The 15,481-nt window shown below is 48.8% G+C and overlaps 1 protein-coding gene across 4 annotated transcripts in view; it reads left to right on the top strand.

The window, feature by feature from the left end:
• The window catches only part of TPCN1 (two pore segment channel 1), a 45,625-nt gene extending 31,101 nt beyond the window's left edge, over positions 1 to 14,524 (top strand). For 3 of the 4 annotated variants that reach the window (XM_027714331.2, XM_027714333.2, XM_027714334.2), the window contains 13 exons: positions 345 to 389; positions 1,392 to 1,448; positions 1,538 to 1,591; positions 2,990 to 3,062; positions 3,270 to 3,377; positions 4,594 to 4,665; positions 5,512 to 5,601; positions 6,327 to 6,442; positions 7,113 to 7,159; positions 7,710 to 7,863; positions 9,299 to 9,435; positions 10,623 to 10,703; positions 11,829 to 14,524. In XM_027714331.2, coding sequence (XP_027570132.1) covers positions 345 to 389; positions 1,392 to 1,448; positions 1,538 to 1,591; positions 2,990 to 3,062; positions 3,270 to 3,377; positions 4,594 to 4,665; positions 5,512 to 5,601; positions 6,327 to 6,442; positions 7,113 to 7,159; positions 7,710 to 7,863; positions 9,299 to 9,435; positions 10,623 to 10,703; positions 11,829 to 11,951 — 1,157 coding nt within the window. In that variant the 3' untranslated portion in view covers positions 11,952 to 14,524. The remainder of the gene's footprint in view (positions 1 to 344; positions 390 to 1,391; positions 1,449 to 1,537; positions 1,592 to 2,989; positions 3,063 to 3,269; positions 3,378 to 4,593; positions 4,666 to 5,511; positions 5,602 to 6,326; positions 6,443 to 7,112; positions 7,160 to 7,709; positions 7,864 to 9,298; positions 9,436 to 10,622; positions 10,704 to 11,828) is intronic. The other variant, XM_039384166.1, reaches the window with a different exon arrangement.
• Positions 14,525 to 15,481: the final 957 nt, after the last annotated feature.

Genomic DNA, 15,481 nt, shown 5'->3' with positions numbered 1-15,481 from the left:
TGTATTCCCTTCTCAGCACAGAGGTTAGGTGGGGATTTACAATTGCTGAATCCAGGAGAGTTTCCAGAGTTTCTCCATATTCCAGACAGCAGTGACTGTGGAGAGGGATTCAAAACTAGTACATAGGGACAAAAAAAGGCACAGCAGAGGTTAAGGATAGTGAGTTCACTGCTGCTAAAATTTTAGGGGACATTTGAACTTAGTCCCAAAGAAGTAAAATTTAATAATCTGCTGATCTGTTCTGCTGAGGATTGGTATGAAAAATATCCCTGGGGGAAGATAGAGGAATCTATGGTATGGAGGACTGTGCAAACATTTTTTTCACCATACTTTCCTTCATGCAGGCATCAACATCCTTGTGAAGTCCCGTGTGTTCCAGTACACCATGTGTAAGTAGAAGTAATGAGCTCCCTTGCTGATGTGGGTCTGGTGTGCTGTGTCTGTGTGGTGTGGCCTGGGCTGTGGTCTGAGCCATGGCTCGTGTACAGATTTTGGAGTTTTGGTGGAGAGGGAGGGAATTGTTTACTTGTACCAAGCTGCAGCCTGGGCTCTCAGCTCTCGCTCTGGAGAGGCTCCCAGGGTCACTGCACAGCACTCCCGTGGGTCTGGCATTTAGGTAGGTTGGTGGTTAGCTTTCCCAAGCTTGGGGGTTTTATCCATCAGCTGAAGGATGCTGGATAAGGAACTGCCTTGCCAGTCAACCACATTCTGTTTGCACTCCAGGAGGTGCAAGTGTCCTCACTGCTGGAGGGATTGCTTGGCAGCTGTGCTGCCTGTGAGGAGGAGTCTGTGCTCCTCTTCTCTAGAGGAGAAAAACCGCTTCCTCGTGGTGCTACCTGCTGTGTTGTAAATGATCTCTTCCTACTCAGTAATTTGGAGCTTTTTTGAATGTTGGAGGAGCAGTTTTTGTAAATTGGGATGCTAAACTAAAGAGGGGGGATGGAGTGAGGTCTGACTGAAAAGAAGTCCTGCAGCTTCAGATTTGAATGCTGGGGAGCAGTTACAGATCCAAGTGGAAAGGACTTTGTCCTGCACTGTTGGGGACCCAGTGGTTCTCAAGGTCTTGTTCCAGAACTAGGAAGAAACTGGAATACACAGCTAATAATGTGGCAGAATATAAGATAATTATGAGTAAAAATGATTGAACATGATTCAGACTGTTGTTTTGGCTTAGTTTTGTTTCCTTCTGAAGATAAAAGCAGTGCATCTGTTAATGGCCTGGGAAAAGTCAGGGTAGAAGACTCTCCCAGTTTATGAGTTCTGTTTGAATTGAATTGGAAACAATGACCTTGCCACTTGTCCCATAATACTGTACTTTTCTGTTAGGCTAGGAAATGGATGTCCTCTGGTCCAGGAGTGGCTTTGCTATGGGTTTTTACTTTGTTTTCCAGATACTGTGGTGGCTGTGAATGGAATTTGGATTCTCGTTGAAACCTTCATGCTGCAAGGTAGGAAACATCACAGCTTGTTTCTTGACTGGGATGCTGGGGGGTTGAAAAAAGGGAAGGCTAGAGAAAGCTGTTCTTTTGTCTTGCAGGAGGGAATTTCTTCTCCAGGAATGTCCCATGGAGCTACATAGTCTTCCTCACAAGTAAGCTGATGCCTCCCAACAGAACTGTGTCATTTCATGAGGATTTGGGAGGGGAATTGAAGTTATAAATTAACCACAGGCACAGAGCCTGCATCCAGAACAATGCTGTGCCTGGCAGGGATCACCAGCATCCTCTCAGCCCTCTGTGAGCACTGCTGCACTGCCCCACAGCTCTCTGTGTCACGTCATCTGGGAGCCTCTTACCCCTGCTGCAGCTCTGCAGAAGCTGCTGTGTGCCTCTTGGAGCTGCTTTGAGCCCAGAGAGCAGAGAAGCCTCATCTGTCAGGCACAGCGTGCAGAGTGAAAAGGTTTCCAGGCTTGTGATGGCTCTGTGGGAGGTTGCTCTGTGCTGCACCAGCTATTCCAGGAGGCATTCCCAGCTCTGATCTGGTTGCAGCTGCGAGCTGGCTCTCTGCCACACACAGCAAGGCAGGCCTGGTGGAGCACAGAGTACAGGGACGTGCTGAGGAGTCTGAAAGCACTGGATGAGCTACTTGACAAGCTGAATTTTCTAACTGAGCATCATCCCCTCCATGAACATGTACCTTAGTCTTCCTTTCCAGCCCAAGTATAAACAATTACATCTTCATGTGCTGGTTCATTGCACTGTGATGTGAATTCCCTTCCATGCTGCTGACAATGTCTCTTGTTCAGGGAGAAAACAAAGTATAGCTCCATTGAATCAAAACAGTGTGTACAACTGCAGCAGGAGGTTCTTTGGGAGGTTGCTACCTCTTATGTGACTGCTGGGGAGCTCTAGTGCTTCCCTGGCCATTAGTCTTCAAAACACTCGTTATGGAAGTTTGAAGGCAGAGGTGCTCTGCAATTCCTCTTTTCACAAGGATGTTGTCATCCAGCTCTTCCCTTTGCTTCTCACCCACCTCTGCTCCTTGGAAGCTGGAAAGAAAGATTTTGGGATGACATCCTTGCTGTTATGATGTTCTTTAACCTACAGGTCCTGCCAGAACAGAGTGTGAAGTAAATGGCTCTTCCTTGAAAGGATCTCTCTCTCCCTGTAGGTCAGGGTGAGGCTATGGGATGTGGATATGTTCCACAAAAATAGAAGGAAGTAATAAGGCAGGACTGAATTCCCAGCACCCCTTTCTGGCTTTTGCTACAGAAGCTTGTCCCTCAACATTTATAGCATGTTTTCCAGCTAAGTGTTTTGTGCACTGTTCTGGAGAGAAGTCACCACGAGGAACAGGAAAATGTGTTGATTTGGAGGGGAAATGTCTCTTTGGCACCTCACTGAGAATAAGGAGGGTGGGTGGGAGTCTGTTAAACCTCTGTCAGAAGTTCTGCACTAAAAGCACCACACATCCATGAGGACAAACCTTCTCATGAGCCTTCCTTGTGATGCTGCTCCTTCCTGACCATGGCTCTCCTCTTGTCTCACAGTCTATGGTGTGGAGCTGCTCCTGAAGACCACTGGGCTGGGGCCTGTGGAATACCTGTCCTCAGGCTGGAATCTGTAAGTGCACACTCACGTTTTTGGGTTAGAAAGACCCAACTTTTGAGTCTTTAAGCCTGTAAAGAAGGCCGTGAGCAGGCTTTTATAATTCTTCTGCCCTTGGCCTCGTGCATCTCGTTAGGCTGGAGCAGCACCAGTAGCTCTTCTCTGCAGAAACACTAGTGATAAATCACTGCTCTTACTTTATTTTATATTTTTTCTTTCCAGCTTTGACTTCTCAGTCACCCTGTTTGCATTTTTGGGGCTCATGGCACTGGCTTTTGACATGGAGCCGTTCTACTTCATCGTGGTCCTGCGGCCCCTCCAGCTGCTGAGGTGAGCTGGGAAGGCTGGGGGGGGATCCAGAGAGAAGGTGGGAGGAAACAGCCAGGCTTGTTTTCCATCAATCCCGTTGGGGACCGAGCTCCTTACCAGGAGAGGGCAAGGATTGCTCTGTGGGTATGTGACCATGGCAAGCAGGAATCGCGTGGGGTAATGAGATTAGCCAGAGTTATCAAAATGAACGATAACAAAAAACTTGGGATGGGATATGAAACCCCGTGCTTTGGAGCTTAAGCTGATCTCTAATAGAGATCAAGGGATTTACCAGGGGCAGATTATCCTGTGTCTGCCTTCGTGGGGTTCTTACACCTCCTCTAAATTGTCTGATGCTGTTCAGAGAAAAGCTCTTCTGTCAGGGTGAGACGGCCTGAGCCAGTTTAATAATTTCCATTGAATTACCAGAAATTACAGTTTTCAAAGGATGCTGCTTTCTAGGGTGAAGTACAAGCCCTGCTCTAACTGCACCTCACACTTTAAGCAAGACCACAGCCTGTAACCTCTCTGCAGCTCAGTGAGCAGGGGCTGATTAACCCTCTCGTGTCGAGGTACATTCACCTTCACAAACGCCTCAAGAGCCATAGAAGGAAGGGATTTGAGGCAAAATGTTTTGATAAAAACAAGCTAATGTAATTTAACTCTTCAGTGAGGATTTAAAGAACACTTTATGACACTCAAGGGGGAAAAAAAAATGTTTTCTCAGTTCGTCCCCTGCCAAGGCCTGTTTGGCAGCTGTGTTTCTCTGTAAAGGCTGATGGAGATGCCAAATCTTAAATTAGCAGGCACAATGTAGTTTTCTTTCATCAATTTTTACTGGGTCATGGGGGAAACACAGAAAAGCTTGTGTCTGAGGGAAGGAGGAATGAATCCTGACCCTGTACACAGGACTAGTTTAAGTTCTTATGATTTTTAGGTTTTTTAAAGAGCTATTTATGCATCGTGCTGTGTAAAAAGACACAGAGACTTTTTTCCTTGAGATCCTCAATCCTGTAAACACTTAGCTGAATGTGCCATAAACAGTCAGGTGGGGCAGCAGGGCATCATTAGGTGAGTGGAGACCACTTGAGCAAGAGCAGACCCCGTGAGTTTGGTGTTGGGAAACCTTGCTGTCGCTGAGCTGGGAGGAAGAGAGAGCTGGGATACCCCCTTTAACTGTTTCCCCTGACACCAGGAGAGCTGCAGGGTGGAGGTAACTCCTGACTTCTCTTTCCAGGCTGTTTAAATTGAAGAAGCGCTACAGAAACGTCCTCGACACCATGTTTGAGTTGTTCCCTCGGATGGCCAGGTACCAACTGCGTGTCTTTGGGTGGTGGTGGGGAGTGGAGGTTCAGTGTCCAGGGCTGGGATCAGGACAGGGAGCTGTCAGACCTGCTAAAGGGATTTATGCTCTGATCTGCTGGTAGGTCATTACTGATTCTTCACTGTGCTGCAATGGGGTGTTAAATCTTCCACTTTCTTGGAGCAGTATATGATAGGCAACACTCCAGCACCCTGGGCCTCCCCCTGCTTTTGTGTTAAGAGCATAACTAAGAGTGAATGCTTGTTTTAATTTTTCTCCCCCATCCCAGCTCTTGCTGAGAGGGGAGGCCCATTTGGGAGGAACGTTGGCATGAATGTACTGAGCCCCAGATGTTTCCCTGTCCTCAGCAGAGCCACTCCAGAGCATTATTGAAGTGGTGGGGCAGAGGGAGATTGGTGTTTGAGTGGGGTGTCCTCAGCCCTGATTCCCTTGCAAGGAGGTCTGAGCAGAGAGTGTTGGCTGGAGAGCCCTGCTCCTGGCACAGTCCCTGCACCCGAGGATGTGGAGAGGGCAGAAACAGTGTGTGGTGTTCTTTGTTAAAGAAACTGTGGAGAGACATTTTTGTAACAGAAAAGGACAGACTGGGAGGGAATCCAGGCTGCTCTTTAGTTTCTCTCTTCAGCAAGTGGCAAGTTCTTTGTCCAAGGACTTCTTGAATGAGAGCAGGCAAAGAACTGCAGAGCCACAGCAGTATGGGAAGGTTGTGTGGGGTTTTCAGTGCTGCTTCCCATCCCTTGGAAATTCCTTCCAGAGCAACCAGCCTGGGATTTTGTGTTTCCTTGCCTTAGCAACTCTTCAGTAGCACAGTACTCTTTCTGTTTTTGCCTCCAGTCTGGGTTTAACCCTGCTGATCTTCTACTATTGCTTTGCCATTGTTGGCATGGAGTTCTTTGCTGGCGTGGTCTACCCGAACTGCTGCAAGTGAGTACCTCAAATCCATCCCCCTCAGCAGTGCTTTTGGTGCTCAGCAAGCAGCAGTGAGCTCTGGCAGCTCTATTTCCCTGTGGAGAAGGGGCCAGAGGATGGGGCTCAGTGGGGTTTTTGTAGCTCAGGGCGACACGTGGTGAAAATGCAGGACATGCTTCACTTCTCTTGTTCCATCCCTGGAAGTGTCCAAGGCCAGATTGGATGGGGCTCTGAGCAACCTGGTCTAGTGGAAGGTGTCCCTGCCCATAGCAGAGGGGTTGAAATGAGATGGTCCTTAAGGTGGTCCCTTCCAACTCAAATCATTCTGTGCTTCTGTGATGCCAGAGTTGCTTGGCCAGATGTATTAAACATTTAGACCTCCCTTTGTACCAAGATGAATTCACCTGGTCCTGTAAGCTAAGCTGTCCTGTGCCCTTTTCATCTTAGATTATGACAAACCACTTGGGAATGCCAAGCTTTAAGGCTATGAGCCAGGGAGTCCAACTCAAACTCTCAGTTTCTCTGGTGTAATATTTGCAGAGTGGTTAGAAAGTCTCCATGTGCTCCCTGGGCTTGTGCTGAGCTGTGAAGGAAAGGGAATTGCTTTCAGAGGAAAAGTTCAAGAGGTAGAAACTGCCCCCCTGCTCACCACCTTCTAGGGGGGTTGGTATTTATAACCCTTGAGATTTTCCTTGCTTTTCCAGTCTCTGCTGATTCTATGTCCTGGTTTCTCCAACCAGCACAAGCACAGTTGCAGATTCCTACCGCTGGGTGAATCACACAGTTGGCAACAAAACAGTTGTGGAAGAAGGGTATTACTATCTCAACAACTTTGACAACATTTTGAACAGCTTTGGTAAGGGCAGTTTTGTGTGTAGCAGAGATTATTCTGTGTTCCTGCAGAGCTGGATGGCTCTGTAATGCTGTAATGCTCATGTGAGCCTGGGACTCTCCAAGAGTCCTACTAATGCACCTCAAGCACACAGCATCCTGCACTTTCTGTCTGGAGAACTCCAGCTGACTAATTGTGCCGTGACTGTTTTGCAAGGTAGGCAGATGTCTCTTAAAGCCAGCTGGAAGCCATCAGATCTGTTCTGGCTGGTGATCAGACCAGACTTCCAGAGGTGTTTAAGGAGGGCATTAAGTCACTGCCCTTCTAAAGAACCAAAGTGATGCCAATACATTTCTCTGAACCCACTGATGAAGAATAATTTGGATGTGTTGATTACTCTCCTTGATTTTTTCTAATATGTGAGCAGAGATGCTTATGTCCTGGAGATTTCAGAGGTCTCCGTGCTCCCTAGTGAAGAGAGTCAGGTCTGTTTCTGATTCTTTTCAGAAATACAGATTGAGCCATGCTGCTCGTTCTGTGGGTCTGACCCCCTTTGTCTGAAGCAAAGATGAGGGTTTGTGTTGTGTCTCCAGATTTGCTGGCTGTCTTGAAACTTTGGTGTCTAAAAATCACTGTAAAATAGGTCAGGATGGATAAAGCAATTGTCTGTATGTTTTCTCTCCCTTCTGTACAGTCACACTGTTTGAGCTGACAGTTGTCAACGACTGGTACATCATCATGGTGAGTAAACCTCACCTACCCTGTGTGCACAGACAGCACACACTCTGCCAGTTGAGCTGGGTTTTCCACACCACCACTGCTTCCTTCCCATGGTGATTGGAATGGGCTCAGTATCGTCACTTGTTGCCACTCAACTTTTGGTCCTGATTATTGGGTGGCATTTGACCTCTGGGATGCTGCTGGGCACAGTCTTGTGAATCTTGACCAGCCTTCAGGCCAGTTTTCACAGTCTGGACAGACAAAGTCGCTCTGTGCTCCAGTTTGTCACCCTGCTGTCTGAGCTGTGTTCTCATGGCACAGTGGCTCTCACAGCCACAAGCCTTGAATGATCTGTGTGTTTGTATACAGAAACTTCTCCTTTTTAGCTTGAGGGGCAGCTTATCTGCAAGGACCAGGTGGGACACTGAGCATTGCACAAGCAGTCCCTGGGGCCAACTGTGAAACCACAAAAGAGAGAGTGTGTTTATGCTGCTTTATGTCTGTTGTCCAGCAGTTAACAGTGACTCTCCCTTCTTTTGTGCACTGCTGATGTCTTCCCTCTCCTCTTCAGGAAGGGGTGACATCCCAAACTACTCACTGGAGCCGTCTTTACTTCATGATCTTCTATATTGTGACCATGGTGGTGATGACAATCATTGTGGCTTTTATTCTGGATGCTTTTGTCTTCCGCATGAACTACACTCGGAAGAACCAAGATTCAGAAGGTCAGAACTGGGGGCTGGTTAACCTAAAACATTGTGTCTTCTCTCTCTGGTGCCTTATACCTGTAGGAGAGAATGGGATTGGCCAGCAAACACCAGATATTATGTCTTAGCCTGGCTTCCTCAGCTAATTCTTTTGCTTTTGTGTGATATTTCTATCTGGTCTTTCTGCTCTGGCCCTCATCTCTCCCCCAGCCCTCCCCAAAATGTGTGAGTGGGTGGATGGATGTGTTTTTTTATATATATGTGTGTGTGTGCACACCTACAAACTTCAACTACTTGAGCCATTTCAACCAAATTACTTGAAAATTGGAAGTCTGTGTTCGTTTCATGAAAGAAACATTACAGCAATGATGTAGCAAAGCTCAACAGCAAACCTTACAGGAAGGGAAGATGACTTAATTTATTTTAAAACCAATTTCCCTTTCTCACTAATGTGCTCACTGGCAGCAGAATGTCTCCAAGTGGCTTTTCCAGCATCCAGGCTGATCCTGGTGGTTTGCCAGCTTTCTTTGCCATGACATGGAGGACAACAGACACTGCCTATCCGATTCTTTCCACACTGGTGCTGGTTTTGGACATGCCTTTCTGTACCCTTTAGGAACTGGCAGTGACTGGTCTCTCTCCATCCCCTTGCCCCTGTGAACCATCACTTTTACTCCCTGTCTTCTGAGCTGCAGGTGTGAAACTGCAGGTACCTTCATAACCTGCTACTTTAGGTGCCAAAACCACTGTCATCTCTTGTAGCCCTTCTCCTGCTGTTCCTTCAGGGAATCTGCACCCAGACTTTTCTATTAATTTTCCATGTAGAATAATCTTAATAATTCTTAACACCTTTCTGCAGGAAGGAGCTACAGCTGCTGCACTTAGACATTTAACAGCAGAGAATCTTCCCTGCAGAAATGTGATGAAGGCCCAGGACCCCAATTTTTTTAGGTGCCAGATCAAATTTGTGTGGTGCATGGCAGGAGCCAGGAGTTGGAAACACTTGTCATTGTGATCCCTCTTGCACCCAGTTTGAAAGGAACAGTGAAGGACATTGGTTAGCTCTGAACTCCCAAGCTCTTTTAGGCAGATGAAGGTCAAAAGGCAACAACTCCTGTGTGATTATTTGCTTTCTTAATTTACAGGCAAGCAAAAAGCTACAAGATTTATTTTTTTTTAAGTTACTGAGGAGCCTGATGATTTAAAAAGTTGAGAAAATGGTTTGGGCCAGAAAGTTTGCTGGCCCTACACACCAGTTAACTTTTTCCCTGCCTTGCTGGGGGTCAAGGACATACATGTTCTAGTCACAAGAGCAGGTACAGGCTGTACCTGACCTCTGACTCAGTCCTGTGTGCTTTAGACTTTGCCTTCCAGGGTTATCAGATTGGCTGATGAAGCAATGCTCATCTTGGAGACCTTTTTTCCCCCCTCTTTCTGTTTCTTGCCTGTCCAGAAGATAATGGCATCGTGCTGGAGAAGGAGATCTCCAAGGAGGAAGTGATTGGTGTAATCGAGCTGTACAAGAGGAGTTCAGCTGCCACTGAAACAGCTCAGCTGCAGAAGATCGTTTTGCAGATGGACAAATATGGGGTAGGAGGAAACACAGCAAGTTCTCAGCTTCAGGAGATGGGGGGCATGCCAGGGCCACAAGGGCCTTTTGCTGTCTCAAGAGAGAAAATCCATGTGCCTTCGAGAGCTGAGCCACTGGAGGGACTCTGCAGCATCACAAAGTTTTGCTGCTCTAGAAAAGTAGCAGCTGAGTCTCCCCTGCTTTCTGAACAGCCTTAGAAAGGGCTTGTCTCTAGTCCCTCCAGACTTCCCTTAGAGCTGTCCTGGCCCAGTGCTGACTGAAAAAAAAGTATATTTATTTTTACATTGTCTTGTAATCCTCCTCTGTGCCATCATGCACTGAGGCTTGGACAGCCCTGGAGAATTATGCAGTAATATGATGGCATCGATTCCAGGTTCTTTTCTCCATGGCATGACTTACATTTTCATTCTAAAACAGGATGGACAATTGGGAGAATGAGCTCTTGTCTCAGATCTGTTGTCTCATGCATCTGGGAAGAGCTTAAGTGGTTGTTGTAATAATAGCCATTATATTCCTGTATCACCATGACAAAGGGCAGGTGCTGCAGCCTCTCAGGTGACCTTTATTTGCTTTGATTGGATTGGTAGTTACAGGCTGGGCCCTTGTTCACAGACAAAGCTCAGAATAGGGATGGAAATACTGATCAGAAGCAGTTTTAAAGACAATAAACCAAAGCAGGAGGTTGTCCTCAGCCTTGCAATGACGATGCCAGACCTGAGGTTTCTTTTGCTTCTCAATCCTGCTCATATAATTTCATATGGTCAGAGCATAATTCTGACTTCAGCTCTCTGTTTACACAATTTCAGAGGTCCAGCCCCACTCAGTAAATGTTCTTAGATGAGATCCTCACTGGAAGGTTGGGTTTGAGCCTTGTTCCAGGCACTGATGTTTGTGTTCATCTAACTCAATTAAGCACCACTGACAGACACATCCATCCCAGCTACCTCTCCCTCTGTAGTCTCTGGGGATCTGCTCAGTGTGATTAGTCTCAGCTGCAGTGGGTGCCTGCATTTGTACCATTGATGTGCACCCTAAAATGCCTTTTTCCCTTGACAAGAGGAGCCCAGGATAACCTGAGTTCATCAGTGGGATGATGAAGGATGCCTGAACTTCCAGGACTGATCCTGTGAGCTGCTCAGATTAATGTCTCTTTTGTTTTTTCCTCCTCCTTCCCCCAACTCTTCAGCAAATGTCAACAGTGTTTCTGGGACGCAGATCAAGGACCAAGAGTGATTTGAGTATGAAGATGTATGAGGAGGAGATACAGGTATGTGGGCCTGAGCTGGAGATATTAACAGGTCTCTGTGGTGAACAAACCATTACCTGGAATAACAATCCACCCCTCTGAACACAGGAGACTGCCTTCCTCTGGGAGCAGGCAGCTGTGAGAAGGGTGGGCATCCAGGAAGTGTAGTTCAGGTTGATCCTTTCTTGCTCTCAGTGATTTTGTTAAACCACAGAGCACATCAGAGCCTCCTCAGTGGGTCCAGGTGCCCAGCTGGGCAGGTGTGTCACTGTAACCACACTCAGGGTGTGTGCAGGCACTCCAGCTTGGCTGAGCTCACCTGGGCTCCCCGGGTGTTTGCTGGGGCTGTGAGCACATGCCTGGTGCTGCCTGGGGCTTGGCTGCTGAGCACAGGGTTGCTAAACCCCTGGAATGTGTTTGAGCTTAGGTGTGTCTGTCTGACACAGAAACCAAAGGTTCTCCCAGGCAGTGCTGCCTGGTTTGCCTCCAGAATAGCAGGCTGAGCAAAATGGGAAACACGTTAATCAGCTGATTGCCTGGATAGTTTAGCACCTTCCTGCTTGTGCCCTCCGTGGTCAGGAGCTTTCTGCCATGGATTTGGTCACTGCCCTGCCAAAGGTAGTTGAAGGTTGTGGGCTAATTAGTACTGAAAGGATTAATCTTGTAACCATTTGAATCCGTCCTTTGTCGCCGGGCAGCCAGCTTGGGATGAGTCTTCAGTCTCCCTAAGGAAAATAAACATGTTTTTAAACATTATTTACCACGGGACTGAGTGATCTGCAGAGAAGCTCCCTGCCTGTTCTTCTTGGTCTGTGATTCAGGGATGTGACATGCTGCAACACAGGATTGGGAGCAGCTCTGCAAATCCCAGATATCACGGGAACATCGATACCAGAGCCCCTGGATGTTCAGGAGGGACATCCTGAGAGAGGGGTGTTTCCTTGCCCAGGTTTGCTTGGACTGTGGTTGGCAAGGTCTCAATGCATCCATCACAATTGGGCTGCAGTTAACAGGGTCATTCCAGGAGTATCCAGGGCTTTGGAAAGAGCCCTCTGTGCCTGAACAAATGTGCCCTCACACGGCAGAGTCACCCAAGGCCAGTGTGGGGCAGAGCCTGATCCCTGTGTGTTTGGTCTCCCGTTGCAGGAATGGTATGAGGAGCACTCCAGAAAAGAGGAATCTCAGACACCACTGCAAGAGCCTGCATCTGCTTCCAACAGCTCTCTGAAGCCCCTGAGCCTCCGACAACGCTCCCAGACTGTCATTTAGGCCTAGCTAACGCGAGCCGCCTTCTATGCAATAACCTAGAGTATCCCTTCACAGTATATTTTGGGATGATGTATATAGACCTGTCAGTGTACTGGTTTAGGGTTCAAATCTCTTCCCCAGCAGTGGGTTGCTGAAAAAACCAGAGGCCCAGGGGGCTCTGTGTAAGGCTGCTGCACACAGGTTGAGCAGGGTGAACATTTTGGACAGAACAGAGCCCTTGTCCCTCTGAGCCACTTCCCAGGCTCCAGCCTGCTGCCTGTTCCTGCTGCCTGTCTTACCACTAACAGACCGTGGGGAAAGGGATGTGTAATCTATTAACAGCAGGGAATTTGCTGGAGTCACCTGCTTAGTATTAAAACCTTGGCCCTTTTTGAAGATCCCTCTTGCTTAAAGGGTACCATTAACCTAGGAATAAAAGATCAGGGAGTGAGTTTTTCTTCTCCACCTTCCTTATGCAAAGAAAGGGGAGGTGGTGTGAAATCTCAGCACTTTTGGAAGAGCAGACTGCCTTCCCCCTCCTTTTTGGCACATGTAGATGCACTCCCTGTAGTATCTCCAGCTCTGATTATTGAATTTACCTGTCCCTGAGCAGTTCTGAGGCAGAGCCGAGGGCCAGCACCTCATCATGTTGTGACCATAAGTGGAATGGGGGACTGGGGACACAAACTCTGTCTCTGCTGTAGCCATCCAGTATCTGTATTGCTGCTGGTCAGTCCTGCCCGTGGCCCTGCCTGAGGTTGGGGTCTGCAAACCCCAAAGCTCCTGTCTCTGCTCTGGGGTGGGTTTCTGCAGCACGACGTGGCTGTTGGCCTCTGCCACTTGGCCACCTGCTCTGCAAAGGGCAGACCTCTGGCTGGTCCTTAGCTCAGATAAATGACTGGAAGGAAGAAAGCAAGGCTTTTCAGCTCCAAGTCTGGCTTATTTCTGCCTGGCTCTAGGCTAAGGAGAGCTTCAAACAGTCCTGCTGGTTAGTGCTTAGCCAGGTCCTTGCTCTGTGCAGGTGAGAGTCCCAGCACCAGCAGTGTTGCTCCTCCCTTGCTCTCACCCCTGCAGAAATGTTCCTCAGGCCAGCAAATGTCCACTCAGTGGGATCTTGGGAAGATCCACTGAAGAGTTTTACCGTTCCTCTGAATTTTGGACACAGGAGGAACATGGAAGACAATGATTCTTCTTGCCCATCAGCTTTTCTGCCGCTGGCAGGGAGGCTGCCAGATGTGGCAGCTGAGGGCTGGGAAGGAAGGGGGAAAAAGGGATCCCTTCCCAGCTCTGCCATGTTTGTTGTGTGATTGTGGCAGGTTTTGTCATTGCTCATGTTTCATTTGAACCTGTCTCTCCAAGTCCCTCTTTTCCCTGTCTTTTCCCTGTCAGCACAGAAAGTGCTGAGGGATAGAAGTACCCAGCAGAGGTTCCCCTCACCTCTTGCTGTTTGGTCTTTCCTCAGGTTTGGACTAAGAGCAGAGCTCGCTGGGGAAGCTTTCTCCTTCTGCTGGGTACCTCAGGCAGTGGGAGATCTGTGTCCCCATTCCCCTTGTCCCACATCCCTGTCTTTTCCTCACCAAGTGGCACAAGGGCAGTGGGAGAGGGCTGATCCTACCCAGGCAGCTCAGGAGCATTTCCTGGGTGGATGAGACAGAGGTAGGCAAGACAGAGCTGCTTCTGGAAATCTCTCACAGCACGGTGGGAGCTACGGGATGGAAGGAGTGGGTGAGCAGCTTTCCATGCAGCACACACCAGTGGCTGCTCCCAACCCTTGCCAAATTCCCTGGGTGCCTCTTGGCAACTCTTTGTTTCCTTTCTGTATACTTGCAGGTATGAAACAACTTCTGAACCGTGAAGGACCTTAAAGGGCTGTTTTCCAAACCATAAATTTGACCACAAATTAACGAGCAGTGCAGTTGTTGCTCTTGCAGTTGCTCTGCGTGGAGTCGCAGCCCAGGAGGTTTATCCAGATTAGTCCTGGGGCTGGAGGAGATGGTGTTTATTGTGCTTTAAGTTATGGGCGGGATGAATGAGCATTGTGAAGGTTAGGGGGTGAAAAATGTGGCTGTGTTTAATCTCCACATTCTCCTGGCAGGGCTGTCAGTGACTTTTTTTGGGGGGGGATGTTTTCTGGGTGTGAAAGGAGCTGTGGCTCTAAGCTGTACTGAGGGGGGCACTGACCTGCTTATCATGCAATAACAGGGCTCTGTGGAAGGCTTGGGGTCAGGGCACAGGTGCTGCCTCTGTGGCTTCATGCCAAGGTGTTGATCCACCCCCACGTACCCACTCGGTTAATTATTTTTGTAAACCAAGGAGGGTGGCAGGAGTTTGCTTCTTCCATATGACTTTGGAAGGAAACAAAGTTTGAGTACGGGGCATCCCCTTCTATTTATCCTCCTCTTTCCCCTCCACCCACCCCCACACACAGACTAATGATGGAGACAATCATTTTGTAGGGAGCACGGGAGGAAGCACTGCAGGATTTTGTATGCTGGTGTTTTGTTTATAAAAACGATTTTATGGGTATGTCTGTCAAATGTTCTCTAGATTTTTTTCAGGCGCACTAATAAAAAGCACCCTTGGCTTTGTAAAGGCAGCGGCTTCCTCTCTTCCTTCCCTGTGTTATTCCAGAAGTGGGGTTTGGCCAAGCTGAAGCATTTCCAGCGTTTGAAGAGGAGCACTGCCCGCCCTGCCCTCCCTCTCCAGTGGCAAGTGCTTGCATTGGGAATATTTTGCATGCGTGCCCTGACGAACTGCTCTGAATTCCTGTTCCAAGGCATTGCAAAGCCCGGCTTCCCTTCTGCCCTCCCCCTGCCAGTTTTTTCCCTAAACATCAGGATAATGCTTTCAGTTAAGTTTTTTAACTCTGCAGGGTTAAGGCCAGAAGGGGTGTTTGACCCTGTGCCTCTGTTGCGGAACGTTGGCCCCGCGGTTTCGACTGCTGTAGCCTTGCTGGGTGGAAGGAAGTGGGGGTTGTCTCCCAGATAATTCCGGAGCAGGTTCAGGGCAGAGCCAATAGCTGCAGGCACAGGGAGCGTTATTTTTTGTGAAAGCCCTGGTTAGAAAAAGGAGAAATGCTCCAGGGCTGCTGGCACCCCCAGAAGGGAGCAGGGACTGGGTCCGGCGGTTGTGCTGCTTGCACAACACCCCCACCTCTCCCGTGGGGCAGTGAGGTGGGTGTCCCTCTGGAACAGCACTTTGCTTTCCAGCCTGTGCTCTGTGGACGCTCCTAACTGGGAGCAGAACCACGAGCCCGCTCACTGTGCTCCTCCCCTGGGACCGCGGGCAGCCCCTCCCGTGTCCCTGTCCCCAGGGACTGAGCAGTGCCTCTCACCGCCCCTGCTGACCCCTGGCATGGCCGTGACACATCGACCGTGACACATCGTTTCCCAACGTGAGGGGACGTGTGACTGCTCTTGGGACAGCGGCTGCTGGTGAACCCAGAGGAAACCACTTTCCCAGACCCTGGGGAAAACCGCCCTGGGTGGCCTGGGGTGTCACTCCCAGCTCAGCCCCCACTGTTCCCTCTGCCCTGCAAAGGCTCCACGCTG

This window comes from Pipra filicauda, unplaced genomic scaffold (genome assembly GCF_003945595.2).
Source record: "Pipra filicauda isolate LSUMZ 115617 unplaced genomic scaffold, ASM394559v2 scaffold33_size4404698_pilon, whole genome shotgun sequence".
NCBI classification, from domain to species: domain Eukaryota; kingdom Metazoa; phylum Chordata; class Aves; order Passeriformes; family Pipridae; genus Pipra; species Pipra filicauda.
The sequence above is the reverse complement of the archived record's forward strand: the minus strand, read 5'-3'. Positions and strand labels throughout refer to the sequence as shown.